The sequence below is a fragment of the Chaetura pelagica genome, unplaced genomic scaffold (genome assembly GCF_000747805.2).
Source record: "Chaetura pelagica isolate M959 unplaced genomic scaffold, ChaPel_1.0 scaffold31, whole genome shotgun sequence".
Lineage (NCBI taxonomy): Eukaryota > Metazoa > Chordata > Aves > Apodiformes > Apodidae > Chaetura > Chaetura pelagica.
Window position 1 is genome coordinate 139958 of NW_009952481.1, and position 24853 is coordinate 164810.

The following is a 24853-nucleotide window of genomic DNA, read 5'->3' on the forward strand; positions in this document are numbered from 1 at the left end:
CTGCCTGCAGCCAGAGTGTATGCATTTCTGTGTAAACTGCCAGATTTCACCACCAGGTACTCAGAAGGCTAGTGGTAGAAAAGGGTAGTCCTCATCCCTCCATAAAGCAAGATGAGTAAGTTGAGTCCCCTACGGATGAATGATCTTGTATTTGCAGATACCCTTAGCTTTATCAGCTGCTTTTGTGTAAATGTCTAAGTGCTGAGCAAGATAAGATGGTGAGTTTTATTTTGTGGTTGCTTTTATTTTAATGGGCATATGTGGAGACAGAATTTTGCATAGTAAAGTGACTTACATATTTGAGTTCAACTTTGTTAAGTTGTAGAAAATGATAACTTGTACATAGGCATGTTAAGTCAAATGTCTCTTGTGAAGAGCATGCAGTGGAGTTTATGCATTTTATCTGTGGAATCTAATACTATCCTTGTCTCTATCTGTTGTACTTAGGTAGCAAAGGAAAACAAGGACTTTTAGAGGTAAATTTGAGAAGAAAAACAGCATTCAGTAACCTTGTTGATGACCAGATGCGACTTGAAATAAAAAAAAGTTCAGAAGAGTTATATGTCCTTGGTATTTTCCAACTCATTTTAGCTGGCTGTAAAAGTGTGTGTGGTATGTTGGTTAGGTTTGGTTTTTTCCTCAGTTCTGTGAACTAGATGGTGCATAGTTCAGTGTGTGAGGCCAGATTCTCCTTGTTGGCTTTAGGGTTTTATTATCTGACTTGCTTTGCTGGAGTTACACCAGGATTGCTTTAAGAGACAGAGTCCACAGGCACCAGTGGAGCTAGAAGTGAGGGAGAGCCCAGACAAGCAGTGAAACAGGCACTACCTTTCAAGTTCCTGGGAGTTGCTGGTAGGGTAAATGCTGCCAGACAAATGTAGTGTGTTGAGAAAAAGGGCAAGTGAGGAGTCTGTTGGTGAGTGGTGGTACAGGTCAGAAAACTTATGCTTATTACAGAAGAATCACTGATGACTTAATATTTGAATACAATATTGAAAATTTTTCTCTGTTGTGTTTTTAGGGTCTCATGACTCATTTAGCTTCTATATTGATGAAGCCTCTCCAGTCGGGCCTGAACAGCCAGAGACCGTCCAGAACTTTGTGTCTGTGTTTGGGACTGTGGCTAAAAAGCTGATGAGGAAGTGGTTGGCTACCCAGACCATGAACTTCACCAGCCAGCTGGGGGCAGGTATACGGTATTTTGATCTTAGAATTTCCACCAAGCCCAGAGACCCAGACAACGAACTCTACTTTGCTCATGGTTTATTCAGTGCCAAAGTCAAGGAGGGTCTGGAAGAGATCAACGCGTTTCTCACTGACCACCCAAAAGAAGTGATCTTCTTGGACTTCAATCACTTCTATGGGATGCAGAAATACCATCATGAAAAGCTCGTCCAAATGCTCAAAGACACATATGGAAACAAAATGTGTCCTGCTATATTTGCTCATGAAGTCAGCCTCCAGTACCTGTGGGAAAAGGAACACCAAGTGCTGGTGTTCTACCACAGCCCAGTGGCTCTCGAGGTACCATTTCTTTGGCCAGGCCAGATGATGCCAGCTCCTTGGGCAAACACCACAGACCCAGAAAAACTGATTCAGTTCCTCCAGGCGTCAATCACTGAGAGAAGAAAGAAGGGCTCCTTTTTTATATCTCAAGTAGTGCTGACACCAAAGGCTAGTACGGTGGTGAAAGGGGTTGCTAGTGGTCTCAGAGAAACGATCACAGAAAGGTAAGTTTCTGGAATGTGACATGTACTGACTCTGCTGAGTGAGTGCTCTGGTAATGGTGCTTTTAAAAACATTTTTAAAGAAACTCCAGCAGATAGCTTTCATCTATTCTGCTATAGCTGATTCAGAATTTGGGCATAATCCTAAAATATTTAAAATGAAACATATTAAAAGATAAGCTTTTGTATCTTGAAAGACAATCTGGCACTACTCATGAGATCTTACAGGATTAGTTTAACATTTTTGGGTTTTTTTCTGAGTGGAGGTTTTTTCATTTGTTTTGTTTTTCAAATGTGGTTTCTTACCATAAGCACTGAACATCTTGTCTTGGATTTCCTTACTAGGTGTGAACAAATCTACTTAAATTATCTAGATAATTTAAGTTATTATTTATGCATCAGGTCAATATTTTGTTTCATTTTGGCCCATCATGAAAGGCTGACACTGCACAATTTGCTTCCTTAAATACCTTTACTCATCTTAAGCATGTGTCGCTTTTCTCTGCATACCATCACATAATATCAAAGCTACCAGGACACCATTAGAGTGAATTTGCCTCCTAACAGTCTGTCATATATCATACAGCAAAGAGACTGCAGACCATTGTAGAGGTTATGTGCAAGGAATACTGTGTTGATAGGTCATTAATTGTTAAATTAGAAAAACAGAGCTGTCTGTGCAAGACATGCATTTGATAAATCACAGCTAGCTTAAAGGCAGGTATGTGTGACTGTTATTGACAACTTGGTAGGAAACATGAAATTTCATGCAAAGACAGAAAATCTATTTTTTCCAGAAAAAAAAAAAAAAAAAAAAAAGGTTCAAAAGCAAAAAATGAATTTGCCTCCTAACAGTCTGTCATATATCATACAGCAAAGAGACTGCAGACCATTGTAGAGGTTATGTGCAAGGAATACTGTGTTGATAGGTCATTAATTGTTAAATTAGAAAAACAGAGCTGTCTGTGCAAGACATGCATTTGATAAATCACAGCTAGCTTAAAGGCAGGTATGTGTGACTGTTATTGACAACTTGGTAGGAAACATGAAATTTCATGCAAAGACAGAAGATCTATTTTTTCCAGAAAAAAAAAAAAAAAAAAAAAAGGTTGCAGAGCATAAAGAATTTATAACAGGGACTAGTGGTCTGGAAGTGTTCTGCTCTCAGCATGGACATGCCTGTGCCATGAAGGTCTGTTCAGGACACTGTCCCCTATTATGAGAAGAACAATGCAGTCAGTGCCTGTGACTCTCCAAAGCAGCAGGCCTCATTTTTGAGAAAGGCTGAGATGTTTTTATGGCAGCTTTCCAAAGCAACTGTTAACTTAAAAAAACCAAACCAACCAACCAAAAAAACAAAAAAACCACAACAAAAAAACCACACCACGGAAAAACAATCTGAAATGGTAAAACACCGACACAGAAAGTTTTACAAGCAGTGGATTATGATTCAGAATTGCTCGTGCAACTGCATCTTTATCTGTGTATCCTCCACGTATGTTTTTACAGGCTCCATTGGACTGGGGATCTCCCTTCCTGTTGAGTCTGAGGAGTGCTTTTCTGCTGAAATACTACTTTGTTGTTGGATTTACTGTTGAACACTATCCTTGTTGTTCAGGGATTTGTTTTCTCTGGTAAACATCTTTCTGAGTGTTCTTTAGAATATGAAATAGCACAATCAAGAAACTGTAAGGTTCCTAAACTTGCTGCATCAATAAAATGGTCACTAAAAAAACTTTTCTTCTTCTCTGGCTTTAATGTGCTTCTTTGAAGCTGTCTAGAAAACAAAAAAATTAAGTGGCTTCTGGATATATTTGGCCCTGAGCTCCGAATGACCTGAACCTCTGAACTTGTAGTTTGCTTTTCACTACAAGAAATGTTTAGATTATAACTAACTTAAAATGTCAGTAAATAATTGTGCCAGAATACCTGGAAATGTTGTTTTTCCAAATCACAGCTGAGATTGTCACATAAGCCACAAGGTGCAAAAAAAAATCTGCTGAATGAATACTTTTTTCCTTTGCATAACTCTCTTAACCACTGCAAAAGAAATGGACCTTTAAAATTATCTCCAAAGGTGGTATTTAGTCTTCCAAGTGTGTCATCTCATTTTTAATTCCTACTACTTATTACAAAATACACTGCCAGGAAGACACAGGCTTGGAATTTGTGTTAATCTACACAGAAACTGAGCTCATATATTGACTTAACTTCTCTGCAAGTAAACATCTAGTATACTCGGAAGTGCTTCTCATTTGATGATGATTGTGTTCAAACAAACAAACAAACAAAAAAGACAATTAAAAGATGCAGCACGATTAGTAGAATTTACAAACTTATTTTCAATCTTGCTGCATTAATGTTTCAGTAATTTGTATGTATGGAATCCATACTAAAGGAGCTATGTATATGTTCCATCTGTACTGTTTGCTACTTTGAACCATCTCATAATTATTTGTAAAAAGATTATTCTTTCCTTTTCAGAATAAATACACAGCTCAAGTTCCATTCATATGTCCTGGTAGGTAACACAGGTGCTTTTGTTGCTGGTTGCTGCATAGATTTATAAATTTTATACTATTTTTTTGCTTATTAATACATGCTGGTGAAGAGTTTTGCATTAAGAATACATTATCGTGCTTTTGACAGCAGTTTTGTAGCCATACTTGGGTGGAGTTTTTCCCTCACACTGAATGTCGAAAAGAACTGAATGTAAACGTTGAATACGGTTGAATTTTTCAATTAATACTGGTGTTGGTTTTTTCCCCCTTAATTAAATATTACGTTTAAGAAAAGGCCCTTTGGCATTTTCAAATCAAAGCCTTAGTAATTTCTCTTTTCCCCTATTTCTACAATGGCCATTTTAATTTATATATTGACTTAGTTCTGAAAATCCAGCAAGTTTAGTTCCTTTCAGAGACAATAAAAGATACCAGGTTTTGATCTCTGGAGCTGGTGGTTTGCTTTCAAGATTATTTACCATTTGAAGAGCAATGGCCACTTGAGGAGGAGAATGTGGTTTATCTTGGTTGCAGCATCTATCAGACCAGGAAAACTGCAAGCAGACACTGTGCAGCAATCTGTGCTCCTTTCTGCTGCTTTGCAGGTCATGGTGTGAAAAAGCACAGTAAAAACACCTCTGCATCCAACAGTAAATGGTTGGTTTAATAGCTCTTCATAGGAGCTGGTTGTGGCAGTGGAAGTCCACATGTTCAAACTGAAGTAAAGCAGTTTCCTAAGGCAGTGCATTTCAGAGGAAGTGATGTTATTCCTCATTCTGTTCCCCACAGTGCAGAAACACAAGATGGAAGCCCCTTGGTAACCTTCATTTCAAACACACAAACATTTTCACGTTCCTAAGACTGTACTCAGTAGAAGACATAGCAGGACTGTTTTTTACTGATAATGATTGCTTGCAGGCTTTGCTGCTGTCATCACACATAATACTCTGTGGGACAATAATTTGAAATAAGGAAAAATTATAAAGTCATAAAGCTTTCTGTGTTGCACCCCATACAAGAGGGAAAAGCCATTTCTTCTCAGTTCTTCCTAGGACCACAGCTCACTGTTGCAAAACTTCGCAACATGGCTTGCATCTTAATTACTTGAATAACTCTCATGCATGCATGTTATGTTTTTTTGGATTTGATTAAGAACTTTGAGGACTAACAATGTGTTTTCAGGCTTAACATTCTGTCACACACAATCTAGATGCCAAGAAATACTCTTTGATTAGCAAACAGAACGTACCAAATGAATTGCATTCCCTCTGCGTATTGTATTAAATTCACAGTGAGGCAGCTGCCTTCAGTATGTCTGAGAGGCAGCTGTGAAACAACCTTTTGAGTGTAGAGCTGTTCTTCGTAATAATCTAGTTTGTTTTCTGATTTGCAGTGACATTACTAATTTTATCTCTGACACTGGAGACAGGCATGATGTTCTGTTTTTGGTCTCTGAGGTTGAATAACAGAAGACGAATAGATATCTCCTTCAGGGGGTGCAAAAATCCTGTGGTATTTTTAATGAAAAATAGAAAATAAACACACACGCAGCTGGTTGTCACTTGATTTCCAAATTAATCTCTTAAGGATAATGTTCCCTGTCACTCACGTTCCTAAATCCTTACTGACCATGATAAAGCTTCCCTCTTAGCAACTAAAGCAAATTAAAACAAAAAGTTAAAAAGCTTGCATATGAGGTTGAAACTTTGAAGTGGTGCCAAAGCAGTCACACTGTTAACAAAGTGGGGGGAAGGGGAGTAAGTAGACCAGAAAATGAACTGTGTGCAGTCGTAACTAAACAAGGACAGATTCAGTTAGCTAATAGGTGGTTGTTACATGAAAAATAATCCCTGGTGTTACCAGAAGAGGGATTTATTTTTTTTCAAGTCAGTTACTGAGGGTGTACTCTTTGTTCAAGCTGTATCTCAGCCACTGAATATTTTACATTCCTTGTTGCTGGAAGAGTGGGGTTTGATGATGACAGTGATCCATGGTTGGTACTGACTGATGCCATTCCTAAGCTATTTTATGTGAAAAACAACCAGAGAAATGGCAACTATATTTGCTTGTTGTCTGAGCATCCTTCTTGCCTGTAACCTTCATGTCTGTCTCCCTTACAGGCTGCAGGAGAGCAGCAGGCTCTGATGAGCTAGTTTGGGTGTAGGACTTGGTGAGCCCATAGCACCACAGCTGATGTGGAGCCCTTTATATGCTGAGAGGCAGGTGCAGACTTGGTTATTCATTAATTTGTATAGGACAAGGACATTTGTCCCTCACTGCATTTGACTTTGGAGGGAGCTGTCTTTTTTCCTTCTTATTTTTTTTTAAAAATAATTCCACTCCAGAAGGTACAAACTATCATCCTGGTATATTGCTAGCCAAAATTCTCAGTATTCCACTTCTTCCTCAAACTATCCTTAATTACTTCTCTAGCCTTTCCACACAAAAAGTGATGATCCTGGTGTTTGCATACAGAGCAGCTGAGGGAGACTTTGGTTTCATTTGAAGCATCTGTCTCCCGTATCAGCAGGCCTGCACAGTAAAATCCTGAAGGGCTGTGTATGTTCAAGTTGGTTTTAGTGGCATTTCATCATTGGAGCATCTGCCTACACAAGGCTTTTATTAGAGTGTTTTCTTGGAAAGTGCTGGGTGGTTGTGTCTGATGGCTTTAGTCATGAACCTAGAATAATATTAAAACGCTATAAAATACAAGAGCATAGGATTTTTAAATAACTTTGTCAAGTAAGTATTTATCTGCATACCTGTTAGTAGCCTGTGGGATTTAGTCCAAAAAGGAAGGTGGCACAGTGATCACCAGCGTTATGATCACCAGCACTAGGAGTGGCTTTTCTTTGGGGAGGCTTGCCTTGGTGTTTTATTGTGGGAGTGGGGTTGTCTCACAGTCTTTTCCTCTCTTTGACCTGCCTGTAATCTTTATCATGTTATGCAGCAAAACACCTGCTTGCAGGTGCAGTATATGCTGTGAGACTACTTGTAAAGATATTTTATTTAATCCCATAGTCACACTCTGAGGACAGTCTGACCCTGCATGCACAGAAAGCAGCAAGTGTTTTTCATCATGAGAAGGAAATGTTCGTTCCCCCGCCCCACTGCTGTAAGCTGTCACTAGCATCTACGTGTCTAAAACATTTCATGCTTCTATCTGCACAGTTGCTGTAGTGAAATGGTAAATGGCTCATTAATTGAGTTGGGATTTTTTTGATCTTTCTAGCATTACTTAGATCACTAAGGGCGCTCTATGGCAAATAGATGCCAACAGGTGCTGAGCCCATGGGAAATGCATTTGTTGGTGCTGGGCCTGGGTCTGCATAGCTGCTTTTATTCCTTGTTATGAAGGACACATCTCCTTGATGTGTTCCTTCTCCTCCTCGTTTATAAGGTACAAAATGAGCACAAAGATTTACACCAACAAGCCTTTCCAGATTTATCCACAAGGTAGCTTTCAATCTGATAACTTCTTTCTGAAATACAAGGACATTTAATACAACCTCAAGCAAATACAAACTGAGCAGGTATGACAATATCCATGTCTCTGTGTTGTATTAGCACTTACATGCTGCAAACCATTGTCTTCAGGACTATATGAGTAGTATATCTATAGGCAGATCCTTACTAATTTTTAAGAAGAGAATTGGGCAGTTCTGTACTAACATGCAAACTGTATGTTTGGAAGTCTGAATTTTTAATCTCCTGTAGCTGCCCCATGGTCCTGGAGTGGTAGTATATGGACAGAAATTGAAAAAAAAAAAATCCTGTCAGCTCTTAAAACCCTGTTGTACACACTGTATCATTCCTGATGGGTTTGGGCAATTCTCAGCATCCTCCAAAGCCTTAGAGGGCTTTCAATTGTAATGTAGAAAGAACGCATCCACACTCTCCCTAGAGAAGTCAGCTGCATATCCCAGACTTCTGCAGTGGCTATCTCCCCTGGCCTGGTGGGCTAGGGAAGCCTTAGGTACACAAAACCCCTGAGAGCCACTGTCAGAAGGTACACCAAGTCTGCCACTGGTTTTATTAAATGGTTCCCTATGGCTACAAACAAGTAGCCCTCATGGACTGACTGTTGGGACAAAGTATGTAGAGGGAGCACTAAAGGATCCTGGCATCCTGATGCCACATTTGTATAAAAGAAACAGCCAGAACTGGGGGAAGGGAAAAAACTTGTAAATAGGGAAGGTAGCCAGACCAAAGGTCTTGGTGGTGTACCATCTTCTGTATGGTGAACAATTTGCATAGGCTATAAAAATGCCCATGTCTTTCTTCTATTAAAACAGAGATTACAGAGTTTATTCCTAGGAGTTTGGTAATGTCTGGGGGATGCAATACAATTCTTTCTTAGGGAGTCACTGTCATTGTGAAAAATGCTGGTATAAAGATAAAGCTTATTTTTATTCATTTTGTTCTTAAAACCTGGAAATATTTAACATCATTTTATTGATATTTTCTTTACTACTTTACTCCTAGGCAAATATTTAATAATTCCATTTTCTTCCAGGATTGATTTTTTTGAGGGAGAGGCCTAAGATATAAACTTCATGCAGCCAGAGATTCTAATAAGTTTGTCTATAATCATAAATATAGCATTGCATGTATCATCCCAGGCTGTACAGTTGCTTCAACAGAGCACAGCCTATTATAGTAAATGTCTTCCAGTATTTATTGTACACACAAAAATAATAAAAGAACTGTCTTTGAGACACTGAATGATCATACAGTGGGATTTGACCTTTGGCAAGATTTTAATATTGAAGCTGTTGATCTGAGAGTTTTTGTAACTAAGCAACTGTCATCCAGAATATATTTTAACATAAAATATTATTAAGATATGAGAAAGACTGAGTGGTTAGAGTGGAGTGGGACCCATGGTGAGATGCAGGCACTTTCTCACTGAAAATTTTTGTTTTCTGAGCTACAGCACAAAGGAGGAACATTACCATAATTTGTTTCTTTTGAGGTGTTGAAATCTGCTTAACTTTGTCTTTCAGACAGTGCTGTACTTCCAGCAAGCATTGTTGTGTAGCAAATCAAGAAAGAAATCAGATCTTGGGTGATAAGCTCCTTAATTTTACTGCTGAAGAACAAAGGGGTACAGCCATGGACCTTTGTTCCCTTCCCACTCGGATTTGCAGACTCTAAAGTCTGAAACTGGCTGATCTTTTCCAGAGACCTGTAGAAAATTACAGCTCTGAAACAATGCTGAAATCCAAGTAATTCCTAGAGGTATGGCAGTGTTCTGTGTTGCTTGAGTATCTGGGAAGGGATCATTTTAGCCCGTGTGTTTGCTGCCTTGCTTCCCAATGTTGGTGTGGATATTGCAAAGAAACTTGCCTCCTTGTGAGCAGGCTTTTTTTCAGAGATAAGGTCATTATGGTTTGCCTTGATTTTGCTGCTTACCAGGCTAAAGCAACACCAGGGCCACTCCTCTGTTCTCTGCTTTCATTGAGGAAAATGCTGAACCAGTGAGGACTCCTTACTACCTTCCTCCCCAGTCTCAGCTGAGCTGTCTGCTATGCAGCACTCCTGGCCACTGTCCCTTCTCACGAGAAGGATCTGCCTCTGCTTAGAACCACTGCTGTTGCATCTTTTCCTTAGCCACCTTTTACCTTCTCTCTCCTCTCATGCACACTCTTCTTACTTTGTTTTCACATCTTCCTCTGGGCCATTGCAAGCAGTCAGCCCAGCAAGTTTCATTTTTACATCAGATGCATGTGCAGTGATAGTTAGGTTTTGAGTAGCTGAGATGAAATAATTAAACTTGAAACTAGAGTATTACCATCAGTCTTTAAAGTTGCCACTGGGAGGCATGAGGGAAGGATGTTTTGTAGGGTGGGATGGTGTGAAATAGAAGTGCTGTTTCAGGCTGGGTGATAGGTGGGTGGCCCTGAAGCTTCTTGCTGGAAGGTGATCAAAGTACTTGTATGTTGTCAAGACTTGGTGGTTTGTTAGAAGAGTACAAGCACAAGGCATGGTGAGTGTCTGCAGACACTTTGGTCCACCTGTGAAATATCCTTCTGAAGAAAGGAAAGGGCTCAGTCAGGAGGGGTGAGCAAGGTCACCACTGCAGCACTGCAAATGAGAGCTGTGCACTTGCCCTGCTCTCACACCAGGCACAACACGTTATTCTGAGCCTGTTGCTGATCTCAGCTCAGAGGTCGTTTGGCTGACAATAACCTGTCTCACCTAGTGGTATTTTCTGCTGGGTGACTCTGTCCATCAGACAGTGTTTCAGTGCTATACTGTCTGGCTGCACTAGAACAGAGACTTAGATCCCACAGAACAGTTTTCTCTGGGTGGAAAGTTCCCTCTGAGCTCTGCAGTTTCAGGAACATTTGTGGAAGCAGTAATCCATATGATGAATATCTGGGTAGCTTTTTTTCTTCTAAACTGTTTCTCATGAGACCTATAGGTGGGCTATTGCTTACAAAAATATTTTCCAGGTAACTGGAAATAATGCCTTGGATGGGCTGACCACAAGGCCCATTTATTGTAATTCCCTCTGAGTAACCTTCTGGGCTTCTCTGCTGCATACAGCCAGCATAAACTGTACTGGCTGTGCAGCTCTTCTCAGGGTACATCTCTTCTGAGATGCAGAGTTGCTTCTGTTTGTTTGTCTGTTTGTTTTTTAAGTGGTGTGTATTTTTCTCCAGGCCCATGCTTGTGAACTCTTGTCATCTCTTAAATAACATGTCCACTGATGCACCAGCATGTTGGGTCATGCTGACAGTCTGTGCTGCCTAGCAGATCTCCCCTCGAGTCAGTGCTGGGTGGTAGGTGCAAGGTCTCTCTGGCTGGTCTTTGGCATTTGATGTGAGGCAGATGCTCAGCTGAGGCTGTTCACCACCAGCATCTGTGGTCTGTGTCCCAGAAGAGAACCGTGGGTCGCTGCAGGGACTCTGGCACTCAGTGTGGCTGACATGGCAGGTCTGTCTTCTTGTGCCAATATAGCTGAGTGATCCAGCACCATCGCAGGGGGTGGGCTAGATTACTTTAAAGGTCCTTTCCAGCCCTAATTATTCTATGTTTCTGTGCCTCTTAGTTATAGCATATCTCAACCAAATATCTGCCCTGGCTTCACTCCAGGAGGGTTTTATTTTATTGCTGATGCATTGTCTGCAATCCCTTGCTATATTTTTACCAGCTATATAATGCATTTTTTAGTCTACCTTTTCCCTGATAGTCTGTGATGTGGTTTGTTTCATTTGTAGTGTAGCAACCCTGGTTCATAAACGTGGAGTTCTCACTAAATAAAATATGAGATCAGTTCAGAAGTTACCAGTATTACCGGAAACATGAGACTCCTTAAAATGTCTGCCTATTTTAGTGCTGATAAGAACCAGCAAGAGCTCTATAAATCATCAAAACATTTTTGTTTTGAAAGCTAATTTGAGATCACATCAGTGGTATATTGGTTAATATTTTATTTCTTTTTTTAAGAGTTTGATCTACAGTTGCTAGTTTTGTTAGATGTAGCAGCAAGTGCATGTGTGTGTAAATTGTTTCAACCCAGTGATCACAAAACCATTTATTCTTTTTTCCCATTTGTGCAGCTTTTTACTGAAAACTGCAGATATCTTGAAGTCTATGGTTGTTTTCAGGAATGCATGTTTCAATGTTTTTTCTCCGGGGAGAATTCTATTATAGCAAAATAGTTTATGTTAAAACATTTCAACCTGTACTGCTATTAGTTCTGTCTTGTCATCATATTTATATTACAGTGTTAATTGCAATATTTAATACTGTTTCTATATTCACAGATTTTCATTTTTGTATTCAGAAATAGGTTTTATATTGAATATGGTAGGAAAGGTCAACATCTTGTATTTCTTTTCTAATTTGAAACAAAATCACATTTTGAAATGCTGGAGTTTCTCACAGAGCACCAGTTCTTAGTTTTGGGCTAGATCTAATCAATACCACAGTGGATGTCTGGCACCAAAACTCCCAGACTTCACTTGCCCCTCAATATCACTGTTGATCCAGTGACAATCAGCAGACAGTACAGTACTTTTTTTCTTATTCGTAGTATTTATTTTCATTTTGGATATAACTATTGGAAATTACAGTTTTATCCATTAGATAATAGGGTGAATTCCACTGGCCAACCAAATCAGCAGTATTATTAACAATAATAATTTGCCTGATGAGTATGGAATAAACATTGTTGAAGGACAGAGCTGTTCAGGGAAACACTATTGTCTAAGTAATACTGTGGCACATCTCCAGGGCTTTTGCTTCCTTGTGGCAAAAATAAGTCAGAATCTGCTCTTTAATTTTTATCTAAGGAAGTTCAACCTCATCATTTTATCCAAAAGTAAAATGGCCTGACTGCCCTCTTTAAAACTTAAAATTATTTTAAGTGAAGGTGGACAGCATGGTGGTAGATGTGGCCTCAAGTTAGTGATTTGAGAGCTTGTAAGGGAGTTTTATATCCACTGTTTGAACTGATAGATTTCCTCTTGAAGCCTTCTTTTTCATGGGGGAAGATGTTTTACAAAAACTGTAAGAAGTGAATACATTAAAGCAGAGAGGAGAATGATCTGGGTAATCTCCATAGCAAAATTGCTCAAGGACTAGAATGAGCATGGCACACATTAAAGCAGATCTGTGAAAACAGTGGTTTACAGCAGAGAGCAGCAAACATCATGCCCTTCTCTAAAAATGGCAGGGGAATGGTCTGAGTCCCTGGAAACTTTCAGGAGAAGGCAAGACTGAAGAGCTTAACTGGAAAGAAGTAAAAACCAAAGAGGCAGAGGTTAATGGAAAGTAGGATAAGTGTGGATGAGGATTTTCCAAAGCTGGATGATGTCAAGCAATCTTGATCTCATTTTGTAAATACTTACATGGAAATATGAAGGAAAATACAGGGATTTCAGTAGAGGAATTGGTAAAGTGTTGCATAGGATATTATCAACTGAAATAGAATTTCGGAATTAGAAATGTAGTTAGGACTGTACCAGGCTGGAAGTACCAGACTGAAGAGAAGGTAATGGTAGCATTCCTCAGAGAGCATAGTGTTCCTTAGTATTTCCATGAAGGACCTTGGATGCAGCTATAGAAGACTGTTAGTGGAGTTTGCTGATAACATAAAGTAAGAAGCTGTCATCATAAGAGAGGGCAGCTGACAAGTAGCATACAGCAAGAGCTGGATGCCTGCAGTATTTAGAAAGGAGCTGGAATTCTGTGGCATAAAAGGCAAAGTTTTAATGATGGGAGCATGCTCTGGTAAGACAGGATCTCATCAGCTGAAGAAGCCAGGGCAAGGCTGATGTTGGGGTGTCATCCATGGCTGGCTAAATTTAGTCCTCAGTGGAAAGCATCTGGGAGAAAAAGCAGTGTCCTTTTGATCTGCACTGGAGAATTTCCAGCATGCACAGAAAGGTGTTGATATTACTGTGCACAGTGGGGGTAGGATATCTTTTTGGATACCCTGGGGAATTCTCATCATCCATGTTCTGGGGAGTAAATTAAAATTGGCACAGATGTAGAGAGGGACTACTAACTACGATAATCAAGGAATGAATTGCTGAAGATATTGAGAGAGCTTGTCTTGTCAGTGAAGCCTGAGAGGCTTCTGTGATTACACTCTGTAAATATCACAGAGGAATAAATACCAGGGAGAGAAAAGAGCAGTTTAGGCTAAAGGCCAGTGTTCTCACCTGAGCATTAATTATACACTCACTGAATAAATTTAGGCTGGAAGTGAGAGAAGGTCTTCCTGCCATATAAGCAGGGATGTCTTCCAACAGTGTTACTGCTGGAAAAGCGGGAGGGAGAAAGGGGACTGCTTTTTAAATGGGCTCAGTGAGCTTTAAAAGAGGAGCAGAGATCATTAACAGATTCCTCCCAGGCCACCTTTTACAGGACGATATCACAACTCCTTACTCACCTTTTCAAAGGCAACTGTGCATGGTCTTGTCCATGCCACTTGCTTTGCTGTGGGAGATGGGAGGACAGGACCACTCTGGGAGGACAGGACCGCTTGGCGCAGCGCTCCTCGCCCTGCTGGGCTGCTGCTGGAGCCCCGGAGCAGGCTGGTCTGGAGGTGTGTGAGGAGGCACCACCCAAGGATGGGGAAGCAAGACGCCTTGTGGTGTTTGTTATGGAGATTTCTGTGCTAGGAGATCAGATCCTCCTGACATGGGACCCACCTTGGCATGAAGATTGCTTAGTGAGCTCGTCTACCCCAGCTGAAGCCACAACAGACATTTCTCACTATGAAAGAGCAGTGACTGTTTCTTAATATGACTTGGGTACTGAATTTGGCCTAACTATAATTGGTATAACACAGGCCTTATCATGTGAATGCTTTGGGCTTGTTAATATGGCGTTGTGAGAAAAGCAAGTCGAAGGAAGGAGGGATAGCTCAGGGAAGGCTGCTGCTAATACATGATTCACAGCAATGCCCAGGATGCTGTTTAGGAGGATATTGCCTCTGGGATGCAGCTGATTAACAAAGCTGTTTTAGCTGTGTGAGGCCAGAGCTGAAAACCAGAAGTGCATGAAGGATAAGCAGCTTAGTCTCCCTCTCTGGTGAGCTGAAGCAGCTGTTGTGGAGGAGCTAGTGGGTGTGTGACAACCCTAAACCCTGCAGCTGACAGTCCAGGCACTGGGCTGGGGTGATGGGTGGAAAACCCTTGGTGACAATGGCAGCAGTTTAATGAGGATCCTCGGTGCCATCTGCCTGTCTGTTGCAAGGGAATGATAACACTTGCTTTACACATGAAGGCTTGGTGGAAAAAGAGGTGAAGGATGTTCAATCCTAGCAAAAAGGCAGTTGCTAACAAAAGCAAAGAAAGCAACAGCAGGAAGCAGAGGATGTGGTGGCTCAGAGGGAGAGAGGAGGAATTTTGATGCTAAACAGGAATTTGCTGGACAAACAATTTTGTGAGCACTACTGGTACTGTTTGCAAAATTGGATCACACTTAATGACTAATTGTATTTCAGGAAAGTATGTAGGAAACATTAAATCATATTTTCTAACTTTATGTTTTAGAAATATTGAAGTGTTTTTACAGTTTCAAAATAACAGTATTTTTAAATAACACTTAATTTAAAGTTATTTGAATTTTAAAAGACCGAACATTAAGAAAAAAATGTTTAATTGGCTACATTGAACATTAATTATACATTTAATTATTTTTAAGTAACTGAAAAAGTGTATGTTCTGATAAAATTTTGTCCCCTACTGTCTCATTTCCTGACTTGTTTTAATTACAATATAATTCAAATCAGAGCTGTAATTATGCCCAATTTCTGCTACTTGGCTGTGCAGCCTGGTTTTCTCACTATATTCTGTACTTCTTGTTGTCCAGAAGCAGCAGTGATGAAAAATTACTATTTCCCTGTATCTTTTTTCAAAGGCACTTATTTTTCTCATAATTTTCCATTTAAACTTTGTTGCGTGGATTGCTTCATTTTAATCTGCTTGCTGATATTTCATGAATGAAGCAGATATCCACCTGCTCTGAAGACTCAGAGAACAACCCTGTTCCTGGGGATGCTGCAAGACTTTACTGCAACTTTCATGTGTTAGAGTATGGTTTCTTTCCTTGCATTTTTCAACATTACATTCCATATGAATTATTCTACACTTTGTCTCAATAATGTATTGTGGGATATACTGAGCAAGGTACTATGGCAGACAGCTATGTGCAGTTTTGTATACTTTGGTTGTTTGTTCTCTTACACTGCAGACAGACTTTATATCTCCACTAGATGGGACAAAAACCCAGAACTACTTAGAGCTGTTCATCTAAAAGAAAATGGAAATTGCTTTGCTCTGTATTCAATAGCAATGGATTCAAATATAGATGAGAGTTTTATTTTGAAGCATTGCAGGAATAAAACATTAATTTTGCGGGTGATGCTATTTGACTAAAAAGAAATAGTCTATATTTTACCTATTCAAGTATTTTAGATTTATTGTAATACAGGCTTCAGTGCAAACTGTGCAATGGTGTGTGGAATTCTGTTACGAGTCATACAGGATAGTGACAGTGTTGGCAGCCAGAGGCTTCTTAAATGAACTCTGCCTTCCACCTAGCTGCTCTGCTTTCTCTAATAGTGATATGTATCTTCTGAACTAACTTCTGAAACTAACTTTTCTAGTTACTGGACAGTGGTTTGTTTTCAGAATCGTTCTGTCTACCAAGGCTCTGAGCAGGGCTAAACACTGGTAAAAGTCACCTCTTCTTTTTTGCTCTGGTAGATCCTGTGTCATTGTTCTCCAGGTTAAATTTCAGAGTGTGTCCTTCATGCATTCCCCTTCTCCTTTTTTAAAAAAAGTAATTTTATTAATTACCTTTTAATCTCTCTCTTCTTTCTTGAATAATTCAAATTTTCCATGCTCAAGAGTGTGAGTTTTGTAACGAGGTGTTGAGCCATCAGCAGCAAGAGAAACTGAGAACTGGGGAGTAGCTCCATACCTGGAGTGTCCTACCAAGTTCCTTACAAAGAGAGCACTTTCAGATGTACCAGGTGATTCATGGCAACAACCCTTGGAGAAAATGAAGCCCTGGGCCAAATCTGGTGGAGGAAACCTCGGCCGTGAATGCTTTAGTACTGGCTACAACATACACCAGTGACAAAGCAGTTCCCACTCTGCAGTAAACTCTAATACCTAATTTCAATGGTTTAATACAGTGATTCAAGCGTAAGGAGTATATGAATACATCATAACCTTTTTTTTTTTTTTAAGAACTAGAACATAGGAGGAAAAAAGTCCCAAACCTGTAGCTCTTCCAATGATTGGTGACACGTTTTTTTTTTTATATAAAGCAGAGGTTTGCTCTGTTTCACAGACAATGCAGTTGAAATTATGCCCCATGCAGGCACCTGTGTAAATGAGCTACCAAGCTTATCTCTGGGCCACAAAAGGTTGAAACGAATAACATCTGAACAGCTCTCACATCTCTCTGTTGCCCTCTGTTTTTCTAGCTCAAGAAAAACCACAGTGATGAAAATGGGAACTGTTTCTCTCCTATGTGATCTAACATATTAGAAATGCAATTGATGAGCTTGTCTAACATGATCTGCTGTATCACTGAGGAAAACCAGGCTTTGAACACAGGCATCATCATAGCAGACTAGTTTTCCTGTTACTCCATGGTCTATCATACTAGCATAACTATGTGTGTTACAAGGCCTTCTTCAGTCATCACGTAAAGGCTAAGTGCCTCACTTTATGTGGTAGCAGGTCAAGCTTTTAGCTCTGGGATTGCCCACTTCAGATCCCCACTATATTGACCAGAAGAGTAGCCAAAATACTAGAGTTTCCTCATTAATGACATCTCTTATACTACAGGGTCCATTGAGTCCTTTCCCAGCTGTCTGCATTCCTAAAGCAGTTAGCTAATGCCCTAGGTGCAATGGCTAGAAATGTGGAATCAGGGAAAAATAGGATGTTGAAAATTTATCGTCTCCAGAACCATTTGCTACTTTTCAATATCTCATTACTATTTCATAAAGGCATAGAGGTGTAGGTTCAATAAATTCAGCTGAAATACTCTATGACGGTAGGGCAGGAAAGGCCCTTTTGAGCTGATTTCTGCCTTCCTCTTAAAAATGAAACTCAGAAAGCCAACAACAGCTCTGTAAGAGTAAAAACATCTGGCCTCTGGCAGCTTTGCCGAGTGCAGTGCTAAGATCAATTACATTGAAATATTCATCTGACCCCAGCACAGTAGTCTGTGTAATCTGATTAGATGCATTTCCAAAACTGTATAAAGCAATTGGAAATGGCTGAATTATAAGTAAGCATTTCAGAAGAACAACTTGAGGGCTCCTGGACCTTAATGTAGGGTAGTACTTACAATGTGACAGCTCATGCAGTGTAAAGTCCATTCAGGATCCAAGGAAAGGAATTGCCACCTGTGTGCCTTCAAGACTATTAATAATAAAAATTCACACAACGTTGCCCAAATTTTCTGGGTTTAGTCAGTCTGGCCTTGGTAGTGCCACAGTGCTGCTGTCTAGAGAGAATCTGAGGGGTAACAAAGTGAATCAAAGCAGTCCTTTCCCTGCTCATTCATTTTAAGCTCATGTAAATCACTGTGCCTCTATTCATTTTTTTTCTTGATTGTGTCAATTCAACAACTTTGGAAGTCCTGTTATAAGTCAAATTTCATAAATTATTTGGGCCTTCTGAGACAGAGTGAGAGCAAAAATGGTTTATTTGTTCCTGTTAATCCAGATCATTTCCATGTGCTGTTTTTTTTATTTTCTCAGCACAGCTGAGGGAATGGTACGTTTTGATTAGGGAGCAGAAACAAACAGCTGGCATGAAAAAGAAGTGGACCTTTTAAACTAGTTTTACCACAGAGAAAATTATGGTAGAATGATGTACTGTGGAATGGTACCCAAGGTTCCTGTTGTGCAGCGAAGCTCATTTACTGATGAACAGTAAATCTTTAGTGGGAGCAGAGTGAGGACATAGGGAACACTCTTGAGCAGCTGTTCTGGTTTGGTTTGGTTTTTTGGTAGCAGAGGAAGAGCCCCAGGAGTGGCACCGGTGAGCAGCTGAGAAGTTCCCCCTGCTCAAAACCCAGCCAAGGAGCCATTAAAGGAACAATAGATGTGCTTCTGCAATTAATATATGAAAGAACTGAGATAAGACCTGAGCAGAGAAGCAGTTCAAGGAGAAGAGCTGTGCTGGGGACAGAGAGAGGTGCCGGTGCTGGTGGTTGGTGAGGAAGAAAGGGAAGAAGGTGCCCAAGCAGAAGTTTCCCTGCAGCCCATGGCCAGATGGCAGCTGTGCCCCTGCATTCATGGAGGAACGTGGTGGAACGTTCCCTGGGGGCACCAGGAGGGGTGAACTTGGCCACTGGACTTGGATTTTGTGGCCAGTGGATTTGCTGCCTGTGGACTCTGATTAGGCAGCTTTGGAAGACCCCGGCGCCAGGGGAGTTTGTTCCCGAAGCAGCCCCTGACTCTGTGGGAAGCCCAGGCTGGAGCAGCTCTGGACCTCGTGGGAAGGACTCATGAAGGAGAGGTTCATGGAGGACTCTCTCCCATGGGAGGGACCCCGTGGGGAAGTAGGGAAGGAATGTGAGGAATCCTTCTTCCTGAGGAGGAAGGAGCAGCAGGAACCACCAGCCTGTGAACTGACTCTAAACCCCATCCCCTGTCCCCCTGTGCTGCTGGGGGGAAGGAGGGAGAGAAACTGGGAATGAAGTGATTTGGGCCCGGGAAGAAGAAGATGTTACCCGGGGTGGGGTAACATATGCAGGCTCTGCTCTGTGTGTTGTCTGTGTCCTGAGTTTGTTTGATTAGTGTGAAATTAAATTACTGTTTTTCCCCAAGTTGAGTCTGTTTTGCCCAGGACCTTATTTCATGAAAAACCTCCTTGTCCTTTGTCTCAGACCGTGGAGGGGGAAGCTGAGTGAGGGGCCATGGGGCTGTCCTTTTGTTGTCCTGTTGGGCCCAAACCATGACAGCAGCACACCTTAACACTGTTATTTTGGGTGGCATCTATTTTTGGGTACTCGAGTTGAAGCTAGTGAGGATGTATAGGAATACGTAGGGATGATCTGCATACAGAGGAAGGCTGTGATTTATTCATCACTGGGGGCTTGTAAATACTGATTAAATTGAACATTTACCAGTAGTGGTTTCTGTTGTTGATCTTTGTGTAGCTGATCCTGCTCAGGATGGGCTGGATGAACTTGCATGACTTTTCAAGGTTCTTTGCAGTCATGATTTTTGTGATTCAGTGACACATGAGATGTCCACTTCTCCCACTGGAGCAGTGAATTCTCAGCATCCTTGAAAGTCACTGTGTGCTGAATTACAGCACCAGAATTCATCAGTGTTCCTGCAAATGTGTTTAAAAATGGGTGGAGGAGGGAAAAGATAAAGAGTGTAGGGATTCAGATTCAGGCTTGTGCGAGTACATCCTACTGCAGAGGAGTGCTGTTTTTCTTGAACAGTAAAACCTATTTGCAAAAATGCTGCAGGGAGGCAGGGCTTGTGCTTCGCTAGAAAGGAAAGAAATACCACGTCACTTCATCCTGAGCAAGTGGATCTGCTTCAGTTCTCGCCGGTGATACAGATGATTGGCACTTAATGAGAGGCAGCATGGCACTCTGTAAATGAGACCAGTTTCTCACTCTGGATTAGGTTGTACTGGCTCCCTGTACTCCAGAAAAAAACAGCAGTTCTCTTCCTTTAGCAATCAAACCCTCCTTAAACAGGGAATAGCACTTTTGTGTTTATGAAGTTGCTTTTCCTCCTCCTCTCCCTTGAAATTTCTGCAAAGAGGAGCAGCTGTTTTGCCACAGGAGGTCCTATCTTAGAGCACTGCTGTCCTTACTCTTCCATCACATTGTCACGCTTTGATGACTCAGGCATAAAACAAAATACAGTCACCCCTCTTTCTGAACTAAAATAGCCCAAGAGCAATTTTTTGAAAGTGAATTTTAATGCAATTACTTTGGTCTGAAAGCTCATAATGAGAGTCACAGTTTTGCTGCTTGAACTGAAGATACTGAAATGTTTCATTATCAGTTTTTGAACAAAAATCAATACTATTAGAGTCCACTTGAAATCTTTGATAGATAAAAAATAAAATAATTTAAAATAATTAAAAAACAAAAGAGGTCTTGAATATTCAGTAGCTTTGGAAAGGACAAAAAAGGAAAAACTAAGATATCTAGACACATTTCTGTTTATATGAGCAAGCAAGCAAAAAAGAGAAAATAGAGGTAATAAAATAACTGTCAAAGCACAGCCTAGTTTTTATTGGGTTGTAAATGAAAATCACTGTAGCAATCTATATGAGAAAATACAGAGCTCCTCAACAAAAGAAAGACTGGAAAGGGTGATGTAGAGCATGTTTGCATGCATAATGTAAGCCATCCTGATACCCAAGCCATGCTCATGATGAGTGCCTCTGACTGACCTAGTGAAGTGCCACCTAGAGATAAAAGCTTTGGTCTCAGAATAAATATGCCCACATTAAATACCTCTGCACAACACTGTGCTGTCCAGTGTAGGTAGGTCCATACTCCCCAGATCTCCTCTGCCGTGTCCCTTCTCATGCAGACTTATTGGCCAGTCCAAGAACCCTAGCAGGAGGTTGCTGGGTGGTGGGGTGGATCTGGCTCCTTGTGCTGAGGTGCAGCTGCAGTGGATTTGGGCTGGACCACAGCCCTCCCCATGACTTCCTTCCCTGTTAGTCCAGTCACATCGCTTTCATCCCCCAGACCTCTTGCCCTCCTCTAGCAGTCTGGTACCACCTAGTTCCCAGTCAGTGCAAATGTATGATACAATCTTTGTATTCCTTCGAGGTGGAACATTTTTCTCCCACATAACTTGGGCTCGACTGTCCACAGGGATCAGTAATGTGCTGTTCCCCTCCTCCACCACTGCTCGAGCACCCACCTTGCCATGCTTTTCCACTAGCTCTCCCTTACTGCTGGGGATGTGGAATGAGGAGTTGACTTCAGATGCTGGTTAGTGGGGCAGAACTGCACTGGTCTGGCAGTGTTGGATCTGGCCAGCCCTGACCGAGGTCAGTGAAGTTGCTGCAGGATGAAAACAGTGCCCCATGTACTGGGGCAAGAGAAAGAATCTCCACTCTCTCCCCACACAGGTTTTGCTGATGAGCACAACTTTCCTCCTTGGCTCTAGGCTAAGGCAGGCAATGCCCTTCTGAGTGTGTGGCTCAGTATTACAAGGTGACTTGTCAACCCTTAGAGGTTAGAAGTGATTTCCTTCCAAGAACTGGGACTGTGGCCACAGGCTGGATTTGATTTCAGTCAGTTTGTAGGCTGTGTTCTGTCAGCTTTTGCAGCTGCTTGGCTCTTCATTTGTCACATGTTAACATAGTGCTTATCATCTTGTATGCCCTTCAGAACTTACTTATGGTGCTGGAACCTCACAGCACATCTCTGAGGCTACCGGGACTCCTGATCAACTCATCCACCTTTCACTGCATTGCTTACAGTAGAGGCAGCTGAGGCACAGGAAGGCTGGAAGACCTGAGATCACACTCAAGAGTGCTAGAGCCTGTCCTGCATGCTTTTTCCATAGTGATATTGCTGTTATTGTTACCAGCATTATACTGTTTTATTAGGAAGACCCATTACACTAGCACAATGGAGCTGTGGATGTTGTTACAGTATGACTACACCACTGTAGTTAGAGGGGTAACAGCTTAGATTACCAGCCTGGAATATCTACAGATGTGGCTCATAGTCACAAGGCAGGGCTGTCCTCAGCCTGTGCAGTGTTGGCATCTGAAGCATTGGTGGTAGAGCCTCGGAGAAGCCGTTAAGCACAGACAACAACATCCTCCATAGGAGAGCCAGGACCTGCCTGACACACAGGCAAGGTGCAGTCAGGGTTTGCAAGCTGCAAGGCTTGCATATGCTCATGCACAAAATCATTTCTCATCAACACTGCAGTAATACCCACAAAGACTATGATACATACTGGGTTTCTGTGAGCATAGTCATGTAGGTGGCTGCCACACAGCATGGTTTGCATTCCTCTGATTAAAACCATTAATAAACAAAAATTACTAGTTTGAGTCATGCAGAGACCGGAAATTAGAATGAAGGGTGAACAAGTTTGTGCCACTACCACAAAGGTACTCTGAGGAATGTTAAAGTAGGTTTATTCTAGTAATTATTGTGAGATACTTGGATGGAAACTGAGAGACACATGGTTTCTTACATCATTGATGTAATCCACTTGCAAGATTGCACTGTGGGAGGAAGCTGATCTCTGTGGGTTTTTTCTATCGATTTCTATCATAAGCAGAGTTGTATAGCCTAGATCACATCTTGAAAGTCAGTGGAATCTTTGTTCAGATGGGTTGGGATTTTTTACAGAATTGTGTTCTTTGCTACACATACAAGCTTTTTGTTGAATAATCTGATTTAGTTTTTTACTTATCTTTGATTATTTCTAGTCTCATGATCAAAGGATTCCTGTAATTCTAAGTAACAATTTATGTATGAGTAAAGGGTTATGTACCTGTCCTGTGTAAAATATCAGTAAAATGTAAATAAACTATTTAGCTACCAAGCCTCACTGGAGATTAAATGGTGGGGCAAACTTGAATTTAAGGTAGATCACTAATCAAAAAAAGGTGTGATTATCTGTTAAAGTCTGGATTAATAAGAGCACAGTTGGAAAAATGAAAACAGTATTTCCAACTATATGGCTAAGTGTATAGACAGCAAGCTCTATGGTCTTAACACAGAATTACATTAGAACCAGCTTCAGAACCAACAAAGGACACCAGGAGAAGTTAATTTTGCATCAAGGGGAAGTAAAATATTGAGGGTATCAACTTAGGCAGAAGGAAGGTGGAAAAAATCTGTGCCTGCCTGCAGTCAGTCAGTTCACCTTAAACATGAAAGTCCTTGAGCTTAAATAGGATGGTATTTAAGACAAAGACAACATATTGCCATCTTAGAAGTTCAGCCTTGTGCCTTTGTCCAGTGCTCAGCAGTATCTCCTGCATGTGAAGATGCAGTGGATTTTTCAACTGCTCTGAGCTGCCTTTTATCGCCTTGGTGGTCCACGCTGTTGTACTGAGATCTGTCCTGGTTCTGGTTGCTCACAGATCTTTTACAAACAGTCCAGGCATTGCTGGATATTTGACACCTGACCTGTGGCTGTTACAGTTCTGGGGAATGCAGCTTTTCAAGATTATCCGTGGGTGTGCACACAGACATACACTTCAGTCATTGAATTGATGGGTGCAATAAAATGTGTTGCTGGGCTTAAATGTGGATCTTATTTACGGACTTTTTGCTGGAGCAAAAATTAGTATTGTTCATTCTTCTGTAAAATCGTAAGAGGGGGATAATTATAACTGCTTGGGTTTTTTTCAATACTAATTTGTTTTTAAAAATGGCTCATCCCAGTGGCCACTGACAAGTACAGTCTGTGTCTGCTAATAGTTCTATTTTCTTTAGATCTGCTTTCCTAAAGGTTTTAGGTTCAGCATGTTCAGCTTGATTTGAATTACTGTCAGACCAACATTTTACAAATACCTTGCTTTTCTGAGAGAGACTGTACAACATGCTGGCTGAGAGGGTGTCACGATCCGTGACCTATTATGTCTCCTTATTGGAGTGTATTAACTTATCAGGATTTGCTGAGAGATCCACACGTGGGTATCGCCTCACACAGAGGATACAGGAACTTATGTCCTGACTTTTTTGAGTGAATAACTCGCTCAGTGCTTACTAAATTTCTAACAACAGCAAGGTTTATTGTGGGGAAAACAAAGCAATTTGGGGCAGGAGGTTCAAAAGGAGTGATTACAACACATTAAACATATATGGGTACACCTTAGTTACACATCTTATTCACGTGAGGGAAGCAGAGGGGAGGGATTTGCCCGAATGGCTGGATTATATTTTCCCCTATAAGCTGGGGTAGCCGGAATTGTCTCACCATGGCAGTGCAGGTTCGATGAGCTGGGTAGCAAAGAGGCTGCGGGCACTCCAAGCGCAGGTCGCCCCCCCCCCCCACAAAGCGGCGGCAGTCGGTGCGCGGCTCCGGGACCGTAGGTGTGCAGACGCTGGAAACGCGGCGGTTTCAGCGGCGCTGGGACTTTTGGCAGCAGCGGCGGCGGGCAGGCAAGC

At 41.2% G+C, this 24853-nt stretch overlaps 1 protein-coding gene across 1 annotated transcript in view; it reads left to right on the top strand.

Moving 5' to 3' along the window:
* Positions 1-1021: 1021 nt before the first annotated feature.
* PLCXD3 (phosphatidylinositol-specific phospholipase C, X domain containing 3) overlaps positions 1022-24853 on the top strand; it is a gene marked incomplete at its 5' end in the record, with an annotated part of 25400 nt that continues 1568 nt past the window's right edge. The window contains one exon of the mRNA XM_010008744.1: positions 1022-1730. Coding sequence (XP_010007046.1) covers positions 1022-1730 — 709 coding nt within the window. The remainder of the gene's footprint in view (positions 1731-24853) is intronic.